Below are 23191 nucleotides of genomic sequence, written 5' to 3'. Positions count from 1 at the left end.
AATACTGAATTCCTATTGTACATGTGTCATTGAGCTAGGCCCTGTAGGAAGTAAAAGATAGAATGTTTGCCCACCAGGAGCTTAGAATTTAGTCATGCAGGAAACAAAGTGTACAGGAGTGAAGATTCAATATGTAACACCCATTCAAAAAGTTTTTAATCATTGCTGTCATTTGAGTTCAGAGCACACACAAAATGAAAGAGTCTAGTTAGGGCTAGCATAGGGCAGGAATGCCAGTATCATTTTTTTTCCTATACAAACCTATGATTTCTTTGGTATAAGGAACTCCCAATGAAGAAGTTCCCTCTTCCAATCCAATGTGAATACGTCCTGTAATTTATAGTCTTGGAAAGTTATATGAGAACTGAGAGGGCATAAGTAAGTCCCTGAGGGTCACATTATGTACCAGAGGCAGGATATGAACTCATATCTTCCTCAACCTGAGGCCAGTTCTCTAATATTACAATTAAATATTACTGAGCATTAGCTGTGCGTGAGGTATTGCGTTAGGCAGTGGGATACAGAGATTTAGAAAACAAAGACCCTTAAAAAATAAAGCTTAGAAAAGTAATAACAGATACAATCAATTGTACAGAATTTGATACTTTTCAACATATTCCCTTTTTTCATCCCTTTCAATTCTTAAAGCAAAGTTAACAAGCCAGTCAATGTAATTTTTATATTTTAAATATAGAAAGTAAGGCTCAGAGAACTTCAGTAATTTAAGGTCACACAATAAGCAAGTGGTAGGGCCAGGGATGACACAATATTGCATCATCAAAATTTCTTTGCAGGAAAAAACTACAAATTTACAATAAATTATTAAATTTAAGATGTGTCATTAAAAATTATATGTATTTTTGAAATGATGCAAATTTAAAAAAAAACCATTAAAGGGTCAAAGAAAGTAGATTTCCAGGGAGGGTGCTGAGTAATTTTTTTTAAAAGGGGGCAGTAAGCCAAATAAGTTTGGAAACCTCTGGTCTAGGGGAAGAATTGATGATTGAAGGCAATTGAAATAGGCCTCACAGATGAGGTGGGCCATGAAGGAAGGGTAGGAAAAGGTAGGAGGCAAATAGGGAGAAAGAGATTCAAGATTGGGGTGGAAACAGGGTAGGAGGAGGGGAGGTAGTTAGCAAAGATAGGGACAGCAGCAGAGAACACTGGGCATCTGGACAGAGGCAAGTAAAATGACTCGGCAGGAAAGAGGGGAGGGAATACTAGTTTGCTAAGGAAGATTATAGATCTACACATAATCTAGCTCTCTATGTGATAGAGAGCTATATAATCTGGCCCCTATAGGTAGAGGTCAGATTATAAAGGGCTTTGATTTACCAAGGCAAAGAGTAGGGGACTTTATCATGTAGGAAATGAGGAGTCATTAAAGGATTTTGAGTAGGAAGGCATTGTGTGCAAAGCGGTATTTTTAGGAAGATCAATTTGGCAGCAGTGTGTAGGATTGATTCAAGTAGGGAGATTAGTGAGAAGACCTCACAGGGTTGTTGTAAGAATCAATTCAGATGAGATATGCAAAGTTCTTTGCAAATAAGGAAGTGCTATAGAAATGCTACCTATTATCATCTATAATAATTCAGGTATGAAGCTATAAAGGTCTAGGTTAGCATCATGGAAATGGAGATGGAAAAGAAAAGATGAATAGAGGAAATGAAGAAAACTGATCAGATGTAGGGAGAGAGGGATGAATCAAGGGTGACTAATTTCCAGGTCTACGAGACCTGTAGTAGCATTAAATCAAATAAAAACAAAAAGGTACATTGGGATAAGGGCTGGAGAAGACACGAAGATAAATGAGATACAGTCCCTATCTTCTGAGGAGTTTGCAATACCATAGGGACAAATAAGACATGTATACAGATAAGTTTAAGATAGATGAAAATTTTAAGTGCATAAGAAAAATACAAAGTGCTGTGAGAAAAAGAAATTTAGCTGGAGGAATCTGGGTGGGTTCCATTTGACTGGCACCTGGAAAGATGGAAAAAATGCCAATAGGTACAGAGGGAGGCCTGGCATTACGAGCCAAGAAAAGACATGGAAGAAGAGGATTGTGGGAAGTTCTTGGGAATTACGAGTAATCCAATTTTGCTGGAATATGGAATATGTGAGGCGGAGTAATATTAAATGCAGCTGCCAAAATAGGGTAGAGTCACAGATTGTGAAGTTGAATACAAAGCTAAGGTGCATTTAAAAATATTTAGTAGGCAATAGGGATGCAATGACGGACCTACAGAGTGGTACAGTGAGATTATTCATGTACATCTAGGTCAGAAATCTGACAGCAACGTGTAGGATTAGCTGTTATTCTAAGCGTCCCCACTGGAGGCTGTGAGGGCCTGAACTAGTTTGTGGTAGTAAAGAGGGAACAGATGGAAGAGTTGTTGAGGAAGTACACTTTATAGGACTTGGAAATGGAAGATGTGTGGCAGGAAAGGGGGCAACAAGTCAAGAACGACTGTGATTTACGAGCAGTATCATTGTCAGAGATGGAGAAATCTGAAAGAGGAGGCAGGATTCTGGAAGAGAAAAGTGGAACTTTGGTTCAGTTACGTTGGGACGAGGGAACTGGTGAGATAACCTCCACCTGGCCATCAGCTAAACAGTTAGAAATGTCAGTCGGGAGTTTGGGAGATCAGGGACAGAGATGGGTATTTGTAAATGGCCTGCATAGAGCCAATAACAGAGTAGGAATGAATGACATCAACAAGGGAGAGGATGTAGAGGGATAATAAAAGATATTCTGAGGCCAGAGCCTAGTGAAATAGCTAGGTCAAGATGTAGACAGATGAGGAGAAACACAAAGAAGAATATGTAGAGGCAGTAGGAGGATAATGAGAACGGGGTATCATGAAATCAAGGAACGCGAGAACTTTAGAAAGGTCCGAGACTTAGTGATTAAGAAACAAAAACATCACTAGTGACTTTTGAGGAAGCAGAAGAGTCAGGATAAAAGCCAGACTAAAAAGAGAGCAGGAAGAGAAGAAATTGATCCATTGAGTGTAGACCACATGGAGAAGTTTGGCAGTGAAAGGGAGAATAGACAGAAAATGGTAATTGAGGGAGAGGAATGAGTAGCAAAATCTGAAATGCAAGAAAAGTGGGGGATAATTGATGGAGCAAAGTTCTAGGAAGGGTAGGAAGGGAGGGGATCAAGAGTACAAGTGGAAATATAAGTACTGCAAAAGAATGGGACTCTAGTCTTTTCTCTACCATTGGTTCTTAACATCATAATCCCATCCATCTTGGGTAGATCCCAAGGGTGTTTTTTTTTGAGGGGGGAAGGCAGGGAATTTGGGGTTAAGTGACTTGCCCAAGATCACACAGCTATTAAGTGTTGAGTGTCTGAGGCCACATTTGAACTCAGGTCCTCCTGACGCCCCAAAAGGGTGTTTTCTTAACTTCAACACTCCCTTCAGCAGTAGCTAAATAAAATAAAGGCAACTGCTTAAGCCTTTAGCCTTCACTTCACAGTCTCACGAGAGCAGGGAGAGATATGACTTTAGCTAGTGCTAGCAAGTAAGTCATTTAGACTTTATATAGAGTGGTGATGTCAGTCCAAGGAGTTCTTGTACGCTTTGAAATTCTGCATTTGTCAATGAGGAGGTCTGTAATTTTGGAAGAAAAAATGGACCTAGATAGCAGGAGATTTCAGTAATATTTATTCACTACTCTTGTCAATCTAAATATTTGGATCCTTGATAGTAGCTAAATGTCCAGAAAAGGGGGGAGAGAACATCATAAAGCAGAGGGCCAGCATTTTCTCTTGCTATATTAAACTTTACAAAATAAGCCAACTGAAAAGTAGTATTAAAACTGACATCGAGAAAATAATTTTCAATCTAAAATTTTTAAAAAGCTGTACACCTGAGGGGTATATATATCACTACTCTAAGACTCTCTTGACTTGAAATTTCTCTAAATGAGTAAGTTTAAACAAATATTCATCCAGATTTTAACTGCTCCAGCAGAATGTATGCCCTTGAGAATAGGGTCTGTTTCACTTTGTATTTTTATTCCTAGCACCCTGCACAGTACATGACACCCAGTAGGCACTTAATAAATGTTTATTATTTGATGAAGTATGCAGTATTTCCAAGGCACTATACTAAGTGCAGACATACCTAGAGAAGTAATAGCTCACATTTATGGAATATATAATACTCTATAAAGTCCTTGCCTTTTGATATCTCTGAAATAGATAATACAAGCAACAAAAGGGTCCTGCACCCAATGACTTTTTTTTATAGTAATACTTCTTCCATTCCCTTAATGCTAACTATATTCACATGCTATTTACCTTCATTCCTAAGGACACTGTAAGAAGAACAATGGTTTACCATGTGGCAAACCAATATGTCACGAAGACCTTTAAGGGTTGCTAAAATCTGCTCCTGGCTCTTCCATTGACTTGCTAGAGACTGCTCTTATGAAAAACTATGGGAAATCAAAGAAATTTTGAAGCTTAGAAGAACTGGGTCTTATAGGATGTATAAGACTCAAGCAGAAATATTTAAATATTTAAACTGTCATCCTGTCAAAATCAATCAATATTTATTAAATATCTACTATGTGCCAAACTATCTCAGTAAGTCATGATGATATATTGACATAGGAGGAGATAAAATGATAAATGAGGAGATAAAGCTGATCCATAACTTCCCATTTTAAAGATTGCTTACTTTCCTTCTTTAAGGAAGTATCTATTATTAATATATGTATATATGTGTTATACATATATACACTCATATATGACATATATATATACACAGATCAAATTGTCATTTAAAAATTAAGTCAATCTGGGAGCTAAAATGATCTTTTTTTTGGAGATCAAATCCTGATTATGATCTATTCTGATGTAGCTCACCATTATGTTCCTGAGGTTTAGACACTGACCTAGTTTCAGGAAGTGAAGTGGATTCACTTAATCTATTTCCATTTGACATTAGCAACAGTTTTTCAGAGGCTTTACATTTGCTCTAAATTCTTCTCCATTTTCTCTTCCTCTCAATTATCCATACAGTTTTTCCCCCCTTTCTTGTCAATATGGCAAACAGAATTCTAATGACTTCTTTTACGATCAACACATTTACCAAGAGTATATTCCAAAGAATAAAAATGTATGTAAAAAGTCAAAAGCAGCTGCGTCACTTGTTCCTGAGTGCAAATGGAGTCATGAAAGAGACAAGATACTCTGAAGAAACAGCTAGCTACAGATTTGGAAAGCAAATCTATGCGATGCTGTTTTGTTAAGTAATGTGATAGGAATCTAAGATGGTGTTTTGCTCATTTTAATATGTGGAAATTAAATGAATAAATCATCTACAAATGGAAAATCTTATCTCTAGGAAATTAAACAAAATATAATTTCTCCTGACACCTCTCTGCAAGTTGGTAGAAAACAGAGAGGCAGCTAGAATATTTAAGAGTACAGGCTATGTATGTTACATGTATCAATGATACTGGAATAACACCGCCTACTGCAAACATACAGATAGACGATCAGCCTCTTCTTTCCATATTTTTATTACTCGGTCCAAAACTGGTGATGTTTTAAGCCTTTAACTTGGGAATAGCTAATGAGTTCTTGGAAGACGAAGCCACACCTTGCGTTATCAGCGTTCCCTGTCACAATACCTCCCTACTCCCCGCTGTTTAGGAGTTGTCTAGCAGTCAGAGACAGTGTTAGACCTGGCGATGACTTCTCAGTCAACTGAAGGGAGAACATTGTTTTGATGTACAGAAATATAGCTCTTAAAAAGTCGAGGTCTGCTGGTGGTTTCTCTGTAAACTACTATGGCAGCTGTGCTACAGGTCATGAATATTACATAAGGACTGTCCATGCATTCAAGCCAATAGTGCGAAGCCAGATTCCCATAGCAACACACTTAGATTTACTTATCCCTGAGAGATGCATCCGCTCAGCAGTAAGGGCTCTAATGTTACCCATATTTTTCAACAACATGATCACAATACTTGATCCCTTTCCTTTTAAATCTGTGACTCCTTAAAAAAAATAAAAATAAAAAACCTGACCAACAATCCCAATGAAATATATCCACTCAGAAGTTACCTAGCATCAAAAAAAAAACAAAACAATTTAAAACTTGTTGGATTATCTGGCAAAGCAATTATATAGGAAAAGGAACCATCTAAACCTATCAAATCTGGAAAACCAAATCCTTGGTCTGAGCATGAGCTAGTTCTAAAATGTGCTACATTCCTCCTTTTTATAAGGTGGTGGAGGAGAGCCAAATCAACTGAAGGGAAGGAGTCACTAACTAGTGTGAAGAAATGGCCTGTACAAATGGCCATTATCATCTTACCCATACAATTCTAAACTCACAGTTCTTATTTCTCTCGGCCAGTTGTAGTTCAAATCCTAGTACTTTTTAATGCAAAACATTTCCTTGCTAAATGAAACATGTAAGAAAACGCTTGCAAACACCCATCTGGAGAAATGACTGAAGCCTAAAGAAGTTCATATATGATAACTTGAAATACCTTATTTTAAATGGAGAGATGGTTTGTTGGAACAAGTTCTGCAGCATTCATAAAGCAAAATACTTTTCTTAGAAAGAAGAAATGTCATTTTCCATCTCAGACACACAAAGTTCCTCTATAACACAGGTGCCCCCAATGAATGGACGACAGTACATGTGAACAAACGAGAAAATAAACACCAACCCCACCCCTCCATGCCAGATTGTTCTTTAAACAGCAAGTGCTCAATAAATGCTCTCTCTCTAAGCCAATTTCATTTATATAGCAAGTGATAAGAACAAACAGCTTTTGCTGCACTTTTGCGCAAGCCAGACAGTCTGACAGAATTTCCAAGGGTCCCCAAATGAGCTTTCTGAGAAACAGCCACAGGTGGCCGCTACGGGCACCAGAGGCTAGCTTGAAAAGGCATGATATGAAAACACGCTTCACCTTGGCTTTTTCCAGCTGGGCCTGGGCCTGTCTCTCTGCCTCTCTCCGCACTGCTTCCCTGTCTTCCTCCAGAGAGACATCTGAATCAGATGGACGGCTAGTGTAGGAGTCTGCCGAACCCTGAAGAAAAACATCAATGTTAAAAGAGATTAGAAAGACACACCTTGCATTAGGGGAAAATTAACATTTCATCTAGAATGTGCCAAAGCTCTATTTTATAGCAGTAAATGGGCTGGAGAATTATGGCACGCTTCTCTTCCCCTCCAGGGTTATGATGGGGATGACATGAAGATCATGGACCAGGACAGGTGTTCCAGACAGGCCATATCCTGTAAAATCTCGACATCTCATTAGTCAGCTTTTTTTGTAGTTTCTGTGTGGTAAAACCAGGTGAGTACTGCAGTGCAGGGCTCAAGGACAGAGGGGTTTCAAGGATAGCTCTGGGCAAAAGAAGACTCACGTAAACAAAGGTAATTCAACATAATCGAGGAGACAACTAACTCTCTCCCTTCCCCTCCTCCCCTTTGCTTCTCTCTCTTTCCCTCTCTCTCTGTCTCTCCCCCTCTCTCTTCTCTGTCTCTCTCTCTGTTCTCTGTCTCTGTTTCTCTTTGTGTGTCTCTCTCTCTGTCTCTGCTCCCTCCTCAAAGGAAAATCACTGTGAGCCAAAGCTCTTGCAAATATCATGGCCATGATCTGACATCCCTGACGACCTGAGAGCTTCCCTGTAGTGGCCTTTACCTGACACCTTCTCCCCAGGACAAAATCACAAGGCGCCAGCACAGCTCAATCTTTGAATTTAGGCATCTAACAAATAATGGGGTCCTAAAGATGTCTACAAAAAAACAAAACAAAAAACCAACCCAACCCCAGCCCAAACAAACCCAAACAAACCCACACACATAAACAATCTGCTTTTGCAACTAGGCACGACACAAGGGGATCTGAGAAAGGAGAGCCATCTCCCTCACTACCTTGTCATCATGAGCATATTAATTCAATCAAACAAGCCTTTGCTTTCAGTCAATGCCTCAGCAGCGGCGGCGGCGGCAGCAGACTGATAGCGCCCAGAAAAAGCAATTGGTTCTTACACAGATATCCGAGTTCTTCAGCCGTCCTCCTTTGGCTCTTTTCAGAAGCCTGATCCAGGTGGCCTTCATTAGCCAGCCAGCTCAGTTATGGTCCGCAGCTGCAGCGCCCAGCCCAGACTCTCACCCGGCATGTGTGCGCTGAGCCCTGTGGAATCACTGTGCCTCCCTTGGCCATGCTCTGCAGCAAGCCCCTTCGCCTCCTTCCTTCCTTCTCTCACTCTCTCTGAGCCGAGCAGGTTCTCATTTTTTTTTCCATCCCAGAAAACGAAAGAACACACCTAAATCTGACTGTACGCTGGTGTAATAAACAGAGCACACTTCCAAGTAGACACCGAAGAGAGCCTTCAACTCCGGCTAAACTTGATGCATCGGGCTATACAGAGAGGATGGATGTGGCTGCTTTTTTTGGTGGGTGGGGGTGGTTCAAAGAAATTACTTGTAAGACATGAGAACCTTTGAAAAATCCAGTGCAAAATGTATTCCATGACATTTGCAAGTGCAAAGTTCAATCCATATCTTCAGAGATCTGATTGGGGTGGGGGAGGGAGGGAGCCCAGCACATCACTGGGCATGCTCTATATGTCGCCTTTTACGCAGATGCTCACATCACACTGGGAGTCTATGTCAAATTGTTATTTTACATCTCAAGTGTAAACAGCTGGAAAGGGCCCTTTGGATCTGAAGTCGCTGGCAGGGTGTCATATTTTTATCATGTCTCTGCCACCAGTGAAATTCACTCTTAGGGATACAGTACCTGTTCTTTTCCTTTAATGCTCGCTTCCCATTGCTATCCAGCATTTTAAAAGACACCTCAGCCGCTACAAAAAATGTGGGGCTCCTGCTGTAAGACATCCATATGGAGAGTCGAGAGAAGAGATATGTCATCCGAAACATTCTGGGCAGGGAAGAGTGCATGATTTTCATCCATCATAATGCAAATTTAGATTGCTTTTTGTCGTCTCCCAAATCAGATGCAAGAGACACGTCTGCACACATTTAATTAGGGCATGAGTGATGATCATGGGTTTCTAAAGCAATCGCTTTAGCAGAACTAAAAATGACAGGGAACTGTTTCCCAGTGAGAGACTGCTATTAGTAACTGTGCATGCTAAATTCGAGTGTGGATTGTTGTAATACTAATCATGGAGAAATCTGAAAGCACAGATTGTTAGTTATTGGCTCTGGCTAAGGATACTTCAGTTGGTTGGATGCAAAAGTGTTATTAACTTCACAAGCTCATATTCATAAATCCCCAGAATTTTAGAGCTCACGGGGAGCTGAGAGATTATGTAACTGAAATCCTTTTCCCTTCCTAAAAGAAGGAACAGTGGTTCAGAGAAGTTAATTGCTAAATCACAAAGCTTGCACTTGGTCATGGGGAGGACTAGAACCCAAGTCTCTCGAGTGACCTGAAGTCCAATGTCTAATTCTGAAAGATTCAATTGACTAGTATGCAAGTAATTAGGCTATGGCGCAAATGTAAATGATTACACTCTACTCTTTCAAAGCAACTATCTCTAGGAACAGTGTCTTTCTTATTTATTCTATCCTCCCATCATCCAGGTTCCCATATTGAATCTGTTGCCAGATCTTGCTGATTCTACATTTATAATATCTCTTGTGTAAACTCCCTTCTCTCATCTGACAATGCCACCACTCATGTGCAGGCCCTCATCACTTCTCACCTGAACTACTGAAATAGCCTGCAAGTTGGTCCCCTGACTCAAGTTTCTCTCCATTCCAATGCATTCTCCATACAGTTGTCAAATGGACTCTCCTAAAATCCAAGTCTGACCGCATCACACCCCTATTCTATAAACTCCAGTGGCTACATGTTAATTACCTCTAGGATTAAATATAAAGACTTCTTTGGTTTTCAAAGACCTTCATAATTTCCTTCCTACATTTCCCCCCTTCTTATACTATATTCCTTTCCATGAGGTAGGTAGGTGGTACAGTGAACAGAAAACACTGGACCTGGAGTCAGGAAGACCCGAGATCAAACCCAGCCTTATACACTCACCAATTTTGTGATCCTGGGCAAGTCACTTAACTTTTGTTTTCCTTAACTGTAAAATGGGGGCGATGATATAATCTATCTCACGTTCTGTGAGGATCAGATGAGATAATATCTGTCAAGCACTTATCACAGTGCCTGGCACATAATAGGTGCTTAATAGTTTCTTGCTTCCTTTCCTCCCTCCCTCCTTTCCTTCCCTGTATTCTGTGATATAGTGATACTGCCCTCTTTGCTGTTCCTCACACGAGACATCATCTCCAGACTCCAAGTGTTTTTCCTGGCTCTCCTCCATGCCTGGAATTCCCTCCTCTTTTCTGTCTCTTGGTTTTCCTGGCTTCCTTTAAGTGTCAGCTCAAGTCCTACCTTTTTCAAGAAACCGTTCTCAGTCCTATTTAGGGTTTGTCCCTTTCCTCTGACAGTACCCCCAATTTATCTTGTACATATCTTATTTGTATGTAGTCATTTGCACGGGAGCTCCTTGACAGCAAGGACTGATCTTTTTTTTTTTTTTTTTGCCTTTCTTTGAATCTCCACTGCTTAGTACAATTCATAGCACATAGTAGGTACTTAATGTTCATTGATTAAGAGGACAGAAAGAGAGAGGAAATGGAGGTAAGCTGGTCAAGTGGCAAGAGTAAGAGACAAAAGACAGGCAGTATAAGTACTTTACTGCTCTCTCCAAGCTAGTAAGAAAACTAGAAAAAAGTCCCAGAACATTTGGCAGATGCTTTAAAAGGGATTTACTGAAAGACAGAGATAAGAACTATAGAAGATAAGAAAGAATGGAGCAGTTTTAGGCTTCATTGATGGAGGGAGTACCCATGAGGGCAGAGTCCCTGCCCTCAAGGAGCTTCTACATGCATACATAGACAGATACATACACAGCAGAACTAAGACAACCTAAGAGGTGAAGGGTCTAGTATTTGGGGGGAAGGGGGAAGTTAGGGAATAAGGAACCTGTGGAATGTACCATGGGAGCTGAATCTTGAAGAAAGATAAGTGAAACTAAGAAATGGAGGTGAGGCCAAATCTCATGAAGCCAAAAAACAAATCCACTTGTTTTAAACTTTTAGGGGAGTGTTTATTGTTGTTGTAATTAGCCAACCCATCAAAAATAGCAAACCTATACTTTCAGAAATCTTTCCAGAAAGTCTGGGCGCATATGTGCATACCCTGCGAAAAATTCAATCCCAAAGTTCAACAAACATTTTTGTTTATGTTATGACTAAATGCTAAGAGTTTCAAAGCATGAAAGCAGAAAAAAAAAACTAAAATGTAGAACTTATAAGGGAAATGGTATTCCTAGCAATCATAAAATCAACAGATAATACTCCTCGTAAGTTAATATATAGGTCAATTACTTCGAGGACTTGTGGTTTCCTTTGGGGCAGACCACAAGCTCTCTTCAACAGGATTTGTGACCAAGAATTTGCCACCCATCAGTCAACCTAATAGTGGGGATCTCCACATTTAGTTAGGTTGATCCCTGAATAGTAGAGATGTTGTCTCTCACTGAGCTCATATTAAAGCTTTTTCCAGCTTGGCAGGACCCATGATAAATTGCACTTGCCTGGCACAGCCTGTGAAATACAGGATTACTTCCATCTCCTGAGGAGGCAGTGGAGTAGAACCGTCTAAAGCCCCATTTTACATGGCAATTTCAAAAGTGTCCTTACAAAACTAAGGCTAGGTGACTGGACTTCTCTCAGCAATGCAAGGTTATAAGACAACTCCAAGTGACTCCTGATGGAGAGGGCTATCCACATCTAGAGAAAGAACTACAGAGTCTGCATGCAGATTGAAGCATTTTTGTTTTGTTCTGTTCCTTCTTTCTCACTGTTCATTCCATTGGTTTCTGTACAACTTGAAAAATATTTAGTCTGAAGGTATTCGTAGAATCTATATCAGATTGCATGCCACCACGGCGAGGGAGGAGGGGGAGAAAATTGGAAAAGGGATTGTGGAACTGAATGCTGTAAACTAAAAGTAAAATAAACAAATTAAAAAACAAACAAAAAATAAAACTAAGGCTAGGCCACCAAGTATACTGAGTAGGCAATCACTTCTGTGACAATGTCAGGGGCAACTGACACAGCTTACACACAGATAATCATAGGTGATTGGGAACAGAATGAAATAAGGCTTAGAATATCATGGTGAAGATAAGTAATTTGATATCATTTGATAAACAATTCCAAGCCTTGGAAGTGGTTTGAGCAGAATGATTACATGATCAACAAATAATATCAATAAATAAGCATTTATTAAGTGCTTAGTGTCAAGTACTGTGCTAAGTGTTGGTGGTACTAAAAAACTAAAAAGGCAAGTCCCTGCCCTCAAGGAGCTTACATTCTAATAGGGAAATCTACATGCATACATAGATGGATACATACACAGCAGAACTAAGACAAGCTAAGAGGTGAAGGGTCTAGCATGGGGCGGGGGTGAAGGGAATAAGGAACCTGTGGAATGTACCATAAGAGCTGAATCTTGAATAAAGACAAGTGAAACAAAGAAATGGAGGTGAGGCCAAGTCTTCCAAGCATGGAGGATAGCCAATGTGAAAGCACAGGGACTAGAGATGGAGGGTCATGTATGAAGATCAGAAGGATAGCAGAGTTGAAAGTAAGAGTTCTTGGAGGGTAGTAAAAGGTATGAAGAGTGGAAAGGTAGGAAGGAGTCAGGTCATAAGGATCTTTAAATGCCAAACAAAAGATTTCATATGTGACCTGGGAGATAACAGAGAGCCTCTGGAGTTTACTGAGTCCATGGAGTGGAGCAGGTAGACCCACAATTTAGGAAAGTCACTTTGGCCATTATGTGGAAGGTGGATTCAATTGGGAAGATTCAATTGGGATCCAATTCAATTGGAAGGCATGAAGATCAAATTTGAAGGCTTTTGCAATATTCTAGGCAAGAGATAATGAGGGCTTGTGGGAGCTGTATGAATGGATGGAAAGGGGTACATGCCTCTAAATCATTATTAGTTAGAGAAACACAAATTAAAACAACTCTGAGGTACCACCTACAGCTATCAGATTGGCTAATATGACAGAAGAGGAAAATGATAAATGTTGGAAAGGATGTGGGAAGATTGAGACACTAATGCATTGTAGGTGGAGTTATGAATTGATCCAACCTTCCTGGAGAGCAATTTGGAACTATGCCCAAAGGGCTATAAAATTGTGCATACACTTTGATCCAGCAACATCCACTACTAGGCTTATATCCCAAAGAGATTTTTCAAAAGTGTGTGTGGGGAAGGACTGATCTGTACTTGTGGTGGCAAAGAATTGTAAATTGAGGGAATGTCCATCAACTGGGGAATGGCTAAACAATTTGTAGTATATGATTGTAATGGAAAATTATCATGCTACAAGAAATGATGAGCAAGATGGTCTCAGAAAAAACTGGAAAGACATACATGAACTGATATAAAGTGAAATAAATAGAACCAGGAGAACATTGTACATAGTAACAGCAATACTGTATGATGAACAACTGTGAATGACAGCTATTCTCAGCAATACAATGGTCCAAGACAATTCAAAAGACTCCAAAGGATGTAAAATGCTATCTGTCTACAGAGAAAGCATGGATGGAGTCTGAGTGTAGATTGAAGCATAGTATTTTTCATTTTCTATAAGATTGAAGCATAGTATTTTTCATTTTCTATAAGATTGAAGCATAGTATTTTTCATTTTCTATATTTTTTCATGTTTTTCCCCCCTTTGGGGTTGTATCTTTCGCAACAGAACTAATATGATAATGTTTTGCAAGACTGAACATGTATAACCTATATCAAATTGCTTGCCATCTCAGGAAGGGGGAAGTTGAGAGAGGAAGACAAAATTTGGAACTCAAAATTTTTGAAAATGAATGTTAAAATTGTCTTCACATGTAACTGGGAAAAAATAAAATATTATTCAAAGAAAAAACAGAAAGGGCTGCATGCAAGTGATGTGAAAGTGCAAATGATATGATTTGGCAATTGATCAGGTCTCATGCATAAGGAAATTATTCCAACATTTGTTCAGCATTTTTAGTGCATTACAATGCACACAGAGTCTGCAGGAAAGATTAATTTTGAATCACAAAGATTAGAGGAGGAAAGGATTGTAGGTAGGGAGATTATTAGACAGCTATAGCAAAGACCCAGGAAGGAGATAATGAGTGGTTGCAAAGAATAGAAAGGAACACATTGGTGAGATACTGCCAAAGTAGGATCAATAATGTCAGTATAGTAGGGAAAGGGGACAATGCACAGAGAGTATTCTGTCTAGCGTGAGGCACATTGTCAAGTCAGCACGCATTTATTAAATGTCTCCCGTGGGCCAGGTACTGTGCTAGAAACTGGAGATATAAAGATAAGAAAGCAACTCCTCCCCCATCCCCCCAAATCCCGAACGAATGAAAAACAGCCCCTGTTTTCAAGAAGCTCATTCTAAGGGGGGAGAGAGCATACAAATGACGGTGTCTACAAAAATTTGTAGGATAAATTGGAGGCAATTAACAGAGGGGAGGTCTAGCATTAAAAGGGGATAGGAGAGGGTTCTTGGTGGAATTTTAGCTGGGACTTGAAGGAAGCTGAGAAGCCAGGAGATAGAGATGAGGATGGAGAACATTCCAGGCATGCGGAAATTTCAGTCACTGAAAATGCACAGAGTTGATAGATGGAAGAACAGCAAGGAGCCCAGTGTCTCTGAATTGTAGAATACATAGGGGGTCGGGGGAAGGCAGTGGGGAAGGAGTAAGGTATAAAACACTAGAAAGGGGGTAGGGAGATAGGTTAGGAAAAGTTTTAAAAGCCAAATAAAGAATTTTATATTTGATGCTGAAGGAGATAGGGTGCGTCTGGAGTTTACTGAGTAGGAGGTGATATGCTCAAACGTATGCTTTAGAAAGCTCAATCTGCCAGCCGAGTGGACGCTGGCCTGAAGTAAGGAGAAACTGATGACAGGCAAACCAACCATCAGCTATTGCAATAGCCCGAGTGTGAAGTAACCAGGGTACAGCAGTGACAGAGGGGAGAAGGTGGCATATATGAGAGATATTACAAAGAAAGAATGAGTAGAATTTGGCAACATATTGGCTATGGGAGCCCTCCCCACTGGCAGCCTAGAACATGACTAAATCAGGTGTAGATCATTGCACTAAGACTTCTACCTCAGCATTTAGGAAAAAAACCAGACTGTTGGAAAGGGGCTAATGTATGTTCATACAAGGTGACAAGGAGATCATGTTGCAAGAGTGAATGCTGTAAACATCAGCACAGCCTGAGAAGCCACTGGGGGTTCAGAAGGGCGATGCGTCAGAAATATTCAGGATATGGAGGATAGGGCCTTTCCTTCTCTATGCTACACATGTGCTAGGTGGGGTAGCTCACAAGTGTCTGTGTTGTTTCACAGCCAAGGCTAATGTTAGCCCAGGGCCCACACAAAGAATGTGCCAGATACAGCTGCCAATCTGCATTATAGCTTATTTTGAATTCTCTGATGGGGTGTCTGGCTACTGCCATTAAGCATGTAAGAGAAGGGGCTTAGTAAATGATTGGATGTGATGGACAGGTAATATACTGAGGTTTCATAGAGGTGATGGAATGAGTGGTGATATCACTGGCAAAAACGGAGAATTCACAGAAAATTATTTTGGGGAAAAGATGGTAGTTCTGTTCTGAATATGTTGAGTTTTAGATGGTTCAAGTACACATGTCCAGCAGGCAGTTGGAAATGGAGGCCAATTAGTTGGTAGAATAGGTAGAGAGCTGAACTTGGAGCCTGGAAGAACTGAGTTTGAAACAGCTTCAGACACTAATGAGGGTATAACCCTGAGCAACTCACTTCACTTTTCTTAGTTTCCTCATTTGTGAAATGGGGATAGTCAAATGAGATAGTATAAGTAATATGCTTTTTAAACCTTAATGGATGATGATGATGATGATGATGATGATGATGATGATGATGATACAGGCTGTAGATCAGCTTTGGAAAGTCTTCCACTTAATAATAATAGTTGAAGTCACGGAAGTGGTTGAGATTTTTAAGAAAGAGAATAAAGACAGAGAAGAGGAAAGGGGAGATAGCCTTGAGAAATCATTCACTTTAAGGGGTAAAAAGAAAGTAAGGAGCCAGCCAAAAGAGACCAAGAAACTAGCCAGAGAAGGAGGGAAAGAACCAGGAAAGTGCCACATTAGAGAAGTCAAAAGGCGAGAGGAAAATAACAGAGGAAGGGTGGCTCGACAATGTTCAATACTGCAGAGAGGTTGAGGAGCATGAGGAATAAATAAAAGCTATTTCATTTTGCAAAAAGAAGATCATTACAGACCTTTAAGAGAGTCCTTTATGTATAGTGATGGCGCTAGAATACCAGTTACAAGAGGATGAAGAAGACATCACACACAGACAACTTTTTCAACTACAGAGTAGTTTGGAGAACATCTTCATTATCTGTCTTTAATGGTCTTCATAGATCGCATCAATTTCTTCTCCTAATGATTCAGCGAGTGTTGCCAATGGGGGGAAAATCTCATTTCTTCAGTCACATCTTGTATCTAAGTTAGTGCTATTTTAACCACCATTCTTCTGGCATTTTCAAAAGACAAATTCTCCTAACTGTGTATAACAAATAATTTTCATTTCATCTGAGAGTGTGAGTTTGTACCACCAGAAATGGTACACTTAATTAAGATACTACCTTTGCTAGCATATGGGCTTTCTGGGTCAAGGAGCCTGAAGTAGTCTTCGGTGAGAAACAGCTGCTATTCATTTCCATTCCTCCAGAATAAGGTTATGAAATGGGGCCATGGTCTTTCTAGTTCTTCTGATGACATTAGGTTGCCATTTGTATGCAACTTTGGGTCAGCTACATTTCTCTTCTCACTTCTTCATATTGTCATCTATGGTATCCTAAAGGTGGGGTGTATGGAGTGTTCAGGAAGACCAGCACCTCCTGTGTGAGGGCTTGCCAATAACCCCTTTTCGGGACTGCTCATGCACCTTCGGCATCCAGTTTCATCTGGTGTCCAACTCTCTCCTGTGGCTCCAAGAGACTACCACATGCAGTGGTCACATCCCAGCACACCACCTCAGCAGACAGACTAAACCAGGTTGGGGTTTTGACAGGCCTCAAACCTGTCAGTGAGTTGGGGGGGATGTCTACCCCAAATATTTAAAGATTTTCCCTGGCAGAATGGCAGATGAGAACAATTTATTCCAACAGTCATGAAGGTAGCTGTAGCAGCTGATGTCAAGCTGTTGGTCAGACATCGAAGACACCAAGGTCATCCATAGCATCCCAGGCCACCATCAGTCATCCTGACTTTTGTTCTGCCACTGGACTTTGATGACTCAGGATGAAAAAGTGAGGTTGATGACTTTGCACAATTCTACCTTACTTAAATCCAATTTATGCACAAGTCAAGACATCTCCCTGTGATGTCACTGGTCCTTTTCAAAAATGAAGGACAATGATATTTAACTAGCTATGTGACCTTGGGCAAGTCACTTAACCCTAATTGCCTTGCCTTCCCCTCGCAAAAAAAAAAAATGAAGGGTGAACAATATCCTGTGGGCATTTCATTACTTGCCTGTGTATATTACTTTCTTTTTGACTAGGAGTATAATACATGTTTGTTCAATTGACTTGGAAAAAAAAAAGACCTTTCCTAAATACAACCTGGCCCATCGTGTCCAGTTATATGGACATTCTAATATCTTCTAATATTAACAGGGTTATATCAACAAGAATCTCTTCAATTTCTATTGTTTAGGGATAGATTTAGTTTACGATAACTCTCTAATATTCCTGTTCATTCCTCTTTATTATTGTGCCAAATATTTGATGAATAAAATTTTGCCTTTGCTTACTTTTTTCCACTATTATGTCTTAGGATGGATCGAAATATTTATATTCGATATATATCACAGCTAATCTGAATTGATGGCTTTATCTTCTTAGACTTCTTGCTTTGATCCATTCCTTTTGGAAACACAAAGAAATTAGACCTATGTACATATGCATTTCTTACGAAATAAGAATATTTATTTCCAAATAATTATATTTATAGTATAACTGTAAAGCTACCCGTCATCCTGTCAGCGACCTTAAATCGAAGTCCAGTGCAACAAGAACCACAAGTCAAGCCTTCTGTATTTTTTTTTTAAAGCAATCCGGGTTAAGTAACTTGCTCAAGGTTACACAGCCAGGTGTTTCTGGGTGGGTGCTAAGTGTCTGAACCCGGGATTCGATCTCCAGGTCTTCTCAACACTGGAGCCAGTGCTCTTACTCACTGTGCTACCTGGCTGCCCCCAAGCCTTCTGTATTTTAAAAATATATTTCTGGGGGCGGCTAGGTGGCACAGTGAATAGAACATCAGCCCTGGAGTCTGGAAGACCCGAGCTCAAATCCTGCCTCAGACACTTAACGCTTACTAGTTGTGTGACCTTGGGCAAGTCACTTAACCCCAATTGCCCTGCCTTCCCCCCTCCAAAAAGCAACCTATATCTCTCTCTCTCTCTCTCTATATATATATATCTGTATAATTTGTATGTGTTCATGTCTGTCCTTATAAAATGTAAGCACTTTAAAGACAATGTCTTTGAATCTCTAGTGCATAGTACAAGAATGTGCATAAAACAAATATTTAATAAATAAATATTTGCTGATTCATTGCCCGAGGCTCAAACCACTTTCCTTTAGCATGGGCTCACTTGGAATAGGGTTATCCCAGAGTAAAGGCAGACCTGAACACAGCTGAGTGACTCCAGATGCACCCTTGTTTCCTTGGGGTTGATGCATGGGGCATTCTTATCTGAGTTTGAACCATGATTACCATCCCAGTCATGCCTATTTTTCTAGAGTCATTAAAACTGGACTAACTGATAAAGGGAGAAAAAGAATCAGAATTGCAGAATTCCCTGGCTGTTTGACCTAGAAGGGGCTAAAATTTTGGATATCTTATTCTGTTTGCATTATTTTGAAGTCGTCCCACTTTCACAAAGAAAAACTCAGTTTTTAGATCACTATTTCAATTTTCCACTGCCATGGTAGTCTGACCTATTACTGCCTTAATAATTAGTGCCCAGCTTGGAGCAGGTTTCTGAACAGGAGTAGTTGTCAGTTATAGCGGGAAAAGAAGAAGTATTTAAGTCCCTTCTCTGCAATATAGTAACAGAATGACCTTGGATAAGTCATTTCACCAAACCTAACCATCATCTACAAAATGGGGATAATATACCACTATTTAACCTCAGAGAATCAAATGAGAAAAAATTCCAGAGTGCTTTAGTTTAATTCATCAAATATGTCAACTGTTATTGGAATTATTTTTTCAAATTTATGAAAAAATAAAATATTTCTAATTACATTTGGAATATCAAGAGTTCTCCTGCCCCCAAGTTCTCAAAGTTAATTTTGACAGTTAAATCTAAGCTAATGGTTTTATATGGCATGTCATCAAGTGTTTCATACTCTTTTTTCCCACAATAATTTATCAATTCAATTTATCCCAAAGTCTTATTACTTAAGCCTGAGCAGCTTAAAATTTCACAAAGACTTTGGAATATTCTGTATATCATATACACACATAATTACTTGCATGATGTCTCTTGTTCAATGGAAGGAACAGACTATGTTTTTGCCTTCCTTTGTATCCCTAGCACTTGGCATAGAGCTTGGCACATAGTACTTGACAAATGCTTGTTCACTTGTTGACCAGACAAGGAAACTGATTAACGTTAAAATGTTAACTTTCAATTCACTACAAAACATCTGGAAAAAAAAAACCCAAACCTTTCCCAGTCTTATTTCCTCTTTACCTTCTGAATTACTACCTAACTCCCCAATGTCAAATTCAAATGTTTCCTCCTTTATGAAGTCTTCCTCGACCTCTTCACTGACAGACAGACTGACACACACAGATACCCAGAATTCCTGTACTAAACTCTGAGGTCCCTGAGATCAAGAGATGTGTTCTCAGTCAACTTTGTCAGTCCCTTAGAGGAGCTTCATATAAAACTCTGCAAACAATAAACACAATGTTGTCTGAACAGAAATTCAATTGCAATATGGAGTGTAATATTTCAGAATTAATAAAATGCATCATGCTGATGCTTTGATTGGAACCGAGGGTGGAGGTGATCCTGCCTTCTCCAAGGGCAGGGGAACACAACGCCTTGCAGGTCCTGGAAAAGCTCTGAGTACCATGACTGTGATGGGCCAGGGATTCTTCAGATACGCTAGGATTGGCAAGGCCCCTCGCTGTGGTGACTGTACGATCACGAACTTTTTGGCCACTACTCCCGAAGACCATCGACTCAATGAATCCAAATTACTGAAGGAAACATCCCTCACTGACAGATGCATAGTAACATTCTAAAGTATTCCCTTCTGGCTCTATTCTACAATACTAACACAGTATGCAAAAGGATCTATTATTCCCTTTCTCACCAAAGTCTGAAAAAACAGATAAAATCTGTAAGAAAAAAAAGGGTACATTCTCCAAGGTATAAAGAAATAAATTGTCTTTTTTTGGGGGGTAAAGCGTAAAGTATTTTTCTCTCTGCCTCCCTCTGTTTGGCACAGGATGACCCCAAAGTCCTAATAGTTTTAAAGGCTTAAAACTGTACTAAGATTTTTGGCGCGCTCTGTATGTGAGTCAATCAGTAAACGTTTATTAAGCTCCTACTATGTTCCAGGCACAGTGATAAGTGCCAATGATAAAAAAAGAGGCAAAAGACCATCCTTGATCCCAAAGATCTCAGAATCTAAAATGGGAGACAATATGCAAGCAAAGATATACAAGATATACAAGGCAAGCTTCGGGCAGGATGAAGGAAATAATTGATAGAAGACACTAGAATTAAGAGGGATTAGGGTAAATTTCATTACTATACAGTATGAGGTATGCATCTATGTGTGTATAGGCATATATGATATACATATATAAACACACAGGTGTCAGCTAGATGTCTCAGTGGATAGAGTGCTTTTTTTTCCCTATCAATGTGTTTACTTTTATTATTTTATTTTATTTTTAATTTGTGGAATAAAACTAGCATTTCCGTAACATAGTATAAAAATAATAATAAAAAAAGATGATTGCACATGAAACTAATTAGGTCACACAGTGGATTAAAGTGTTAGGCCTGGAGTCAGGAAGACTGGAGTTCAAATCTGACCCCTGACACTTTTTAATTGTGCGACACTGGGCAAGTCACTTAACCTCTGTTGGCCTGAATCCACTAGAGAAGAAAATAGCAAACCATTCCAATACCTTTGCCAAGAAAATCCAATGGACAATATTGGTGTGCTATGGTCCATGGGGTCAAGAGGAGTTAGACATGAGTGAACAACAAATACACACATATAATTGCACTAAGACTTTTGAGAATACATGTAGACATATATATGTATGAATCCATATAGGTACATATAAATACACCTGTATGTGTATTTAACATACACACACACCCTTTTAGGAAGCAATGCTAATCTCTCTTCACTACAAATTTTAGAATGGCAGTTCTCAAATTTCTATGACATATGCAGTCACACTCACAAATATATATTTTATTGGAATGTTATAATTATGATATATAATTATATATCATATGTAAATAATAATTATATGATATTCTCTATTATAATTATTACAATTTGACATGTTACATATTATAAGTATTAGAATAATATGTTATAATCACAAATATCACGTAAGGTCACTAGAATCTGGAATCTAGGGCATCATATTCCTTTGCATAGTTTCCCTGATAAAACTATTAGGGCTCATGATAAATATTCTCCTAGGTCTCTTAATTTTCAACAGCCTTCAGCTTCAGAATCCTGGTCAATAAACCCTGTAGCATTGGCCCAATTTTGACCTTTGAAATTTGAACGGCATTTTTATCCCCAAACAACTAAAGATTCCTTTCAAAGGCCCAGCATGAAAGGTAAGTGCCAAGCCATAATGACATCCTTGATGGGATTACATTATCAAATGTGTTGTTCAGTCCCAACAAATCACTTCATTAGTGAGATTTGGGTTCCAGCAATAAATATTAAACAAACTAACTGGCGATTTCTTTTCAAATGTTTCCTTACTTTTGGAATAAAATAAACCACACTGTATAGAAATAAAAGCAAGGGGAAAAAAATCCAATACTCATTGGTTCTATTAATCAAAAATATATGTATTCTTGGACACTAGCAATGGCTCCCACAAAGTTCTTAGCTCTGTACAGGTGAAACTTGGCTTTTTTTGTCCACAAACATATACTTGGAAGACTGGGCCTGACCTTCCCACAGTGATTGGATCATGGAATGTGGCCAATTCCTGATTCATCAATGCAGTGCCCTGAGGAAAAGCTCTTCAGGGCTGAATGTTACCCTGCAATTTTCCCCATTTTACAAAACCTCAACATTTTAAAGCCTTATTTTTCATGATCAAAGACATTTAAATGGAGAGTAGACACATAGCAGAGAAAGAAAATAGAAGTCAAGAAGTTAGCAATTTTTTTTTAACTTCTCTGAAAATGAATGTAAGTAACCCCGGCAAACTGGACTTCAATACCTTCCTTGGCAGCTAATCTAGACTGCAGCTGGAGAGAATTCAACGGTTTTTTCCCCCTCCTAAGTAACCTTAACTCAATAGGAACAGATGAACATTCTCTGTATAAGAGATCAATGAAAAATACAAATGGCCAGAGATCTGGGCACCTTACTTTTAAAAACCCACCATATTTTTTTTTATACAAAATTAATACTTCATCCACATGTATAACACTCTGATGCTCAGTTAGTGAATAAAATCCTCATTATTCTTTTCATAATTTTACATTGATCCCACCGATTTAATGTTGAGAGTAGCCAGCTAAATTTCTAATTTCTTTGAACTTGATCACAGGATGAACAATCCCCTGTTCTTAGTGGCATTACTGGTATTTCGTATCAACCTCTTAAATAGCTGATGCAGCTGTTATATTTTGTTGATTAACTCCCCAAGTTAATATCAAGACTGAATCAATTACTATCAGTGTCTACCATTTTTTGGTGGAAGGCACCCTTTAAATATTTATAATGATAAGACAAGAACTCTCTTATGTATTTATCTATATTTATATCTTTATCATTTATAAGA

At 39.2% G+C, this 23191-nt stretch overlaps 1 protein-coding gene across 3 annotated transcripts in view; it reads right to left on the bottom strand.

Moving 5' to 3' along the window:
• The window catches only part of CACNB2 (calcium voltage-gated channel auxiliary subunit beta 2), a 415522-nt gene that overhangs the window by 127540 nt on the left and 264791 nt on the right, over window positions 1-23191 (bottom strand). For 2 of the 3 annotated variants that reach the window (XM_069086269.1, XM_069086272.1), the window contains one exon: window positions 6949-7068. In XM_069086269.1, coding sequence (XP_068942370.1) covers window positions 6949-7068 — 120 coding nt within the window. Of the gene's footprint in view, window positions 1-6948; window positions 7069-8036; window positions 8562-23191 lie in introns of those variants that run through there. The other variant, XM_069086271.1, reaches the window with a different exon arrangement.

The sequence above is a fragment of the Petaurus breviceps genome, unplaced genomic scaffold (genome assembly GCF_028583685.1).
Source record: "Petaurus breviceps papuanus isolate PSGF00001 unplaced genomic scaffold, PetGlider_PUasm1.0 178, whole genome shotgun sequence".
In the NCBI taxonomy this organism is placed as follows: domain Eukaryota; kingdom Metazoa; phylum Chordata; class Mammalia; order Diprotodontia; family Petauridae; genus Petaurus; species Petaurus breviceps.
Note: the sequence above shows the minus strand (reverse complement) of the source record. Positions and strands in the feature narration are given on the sequence as shown.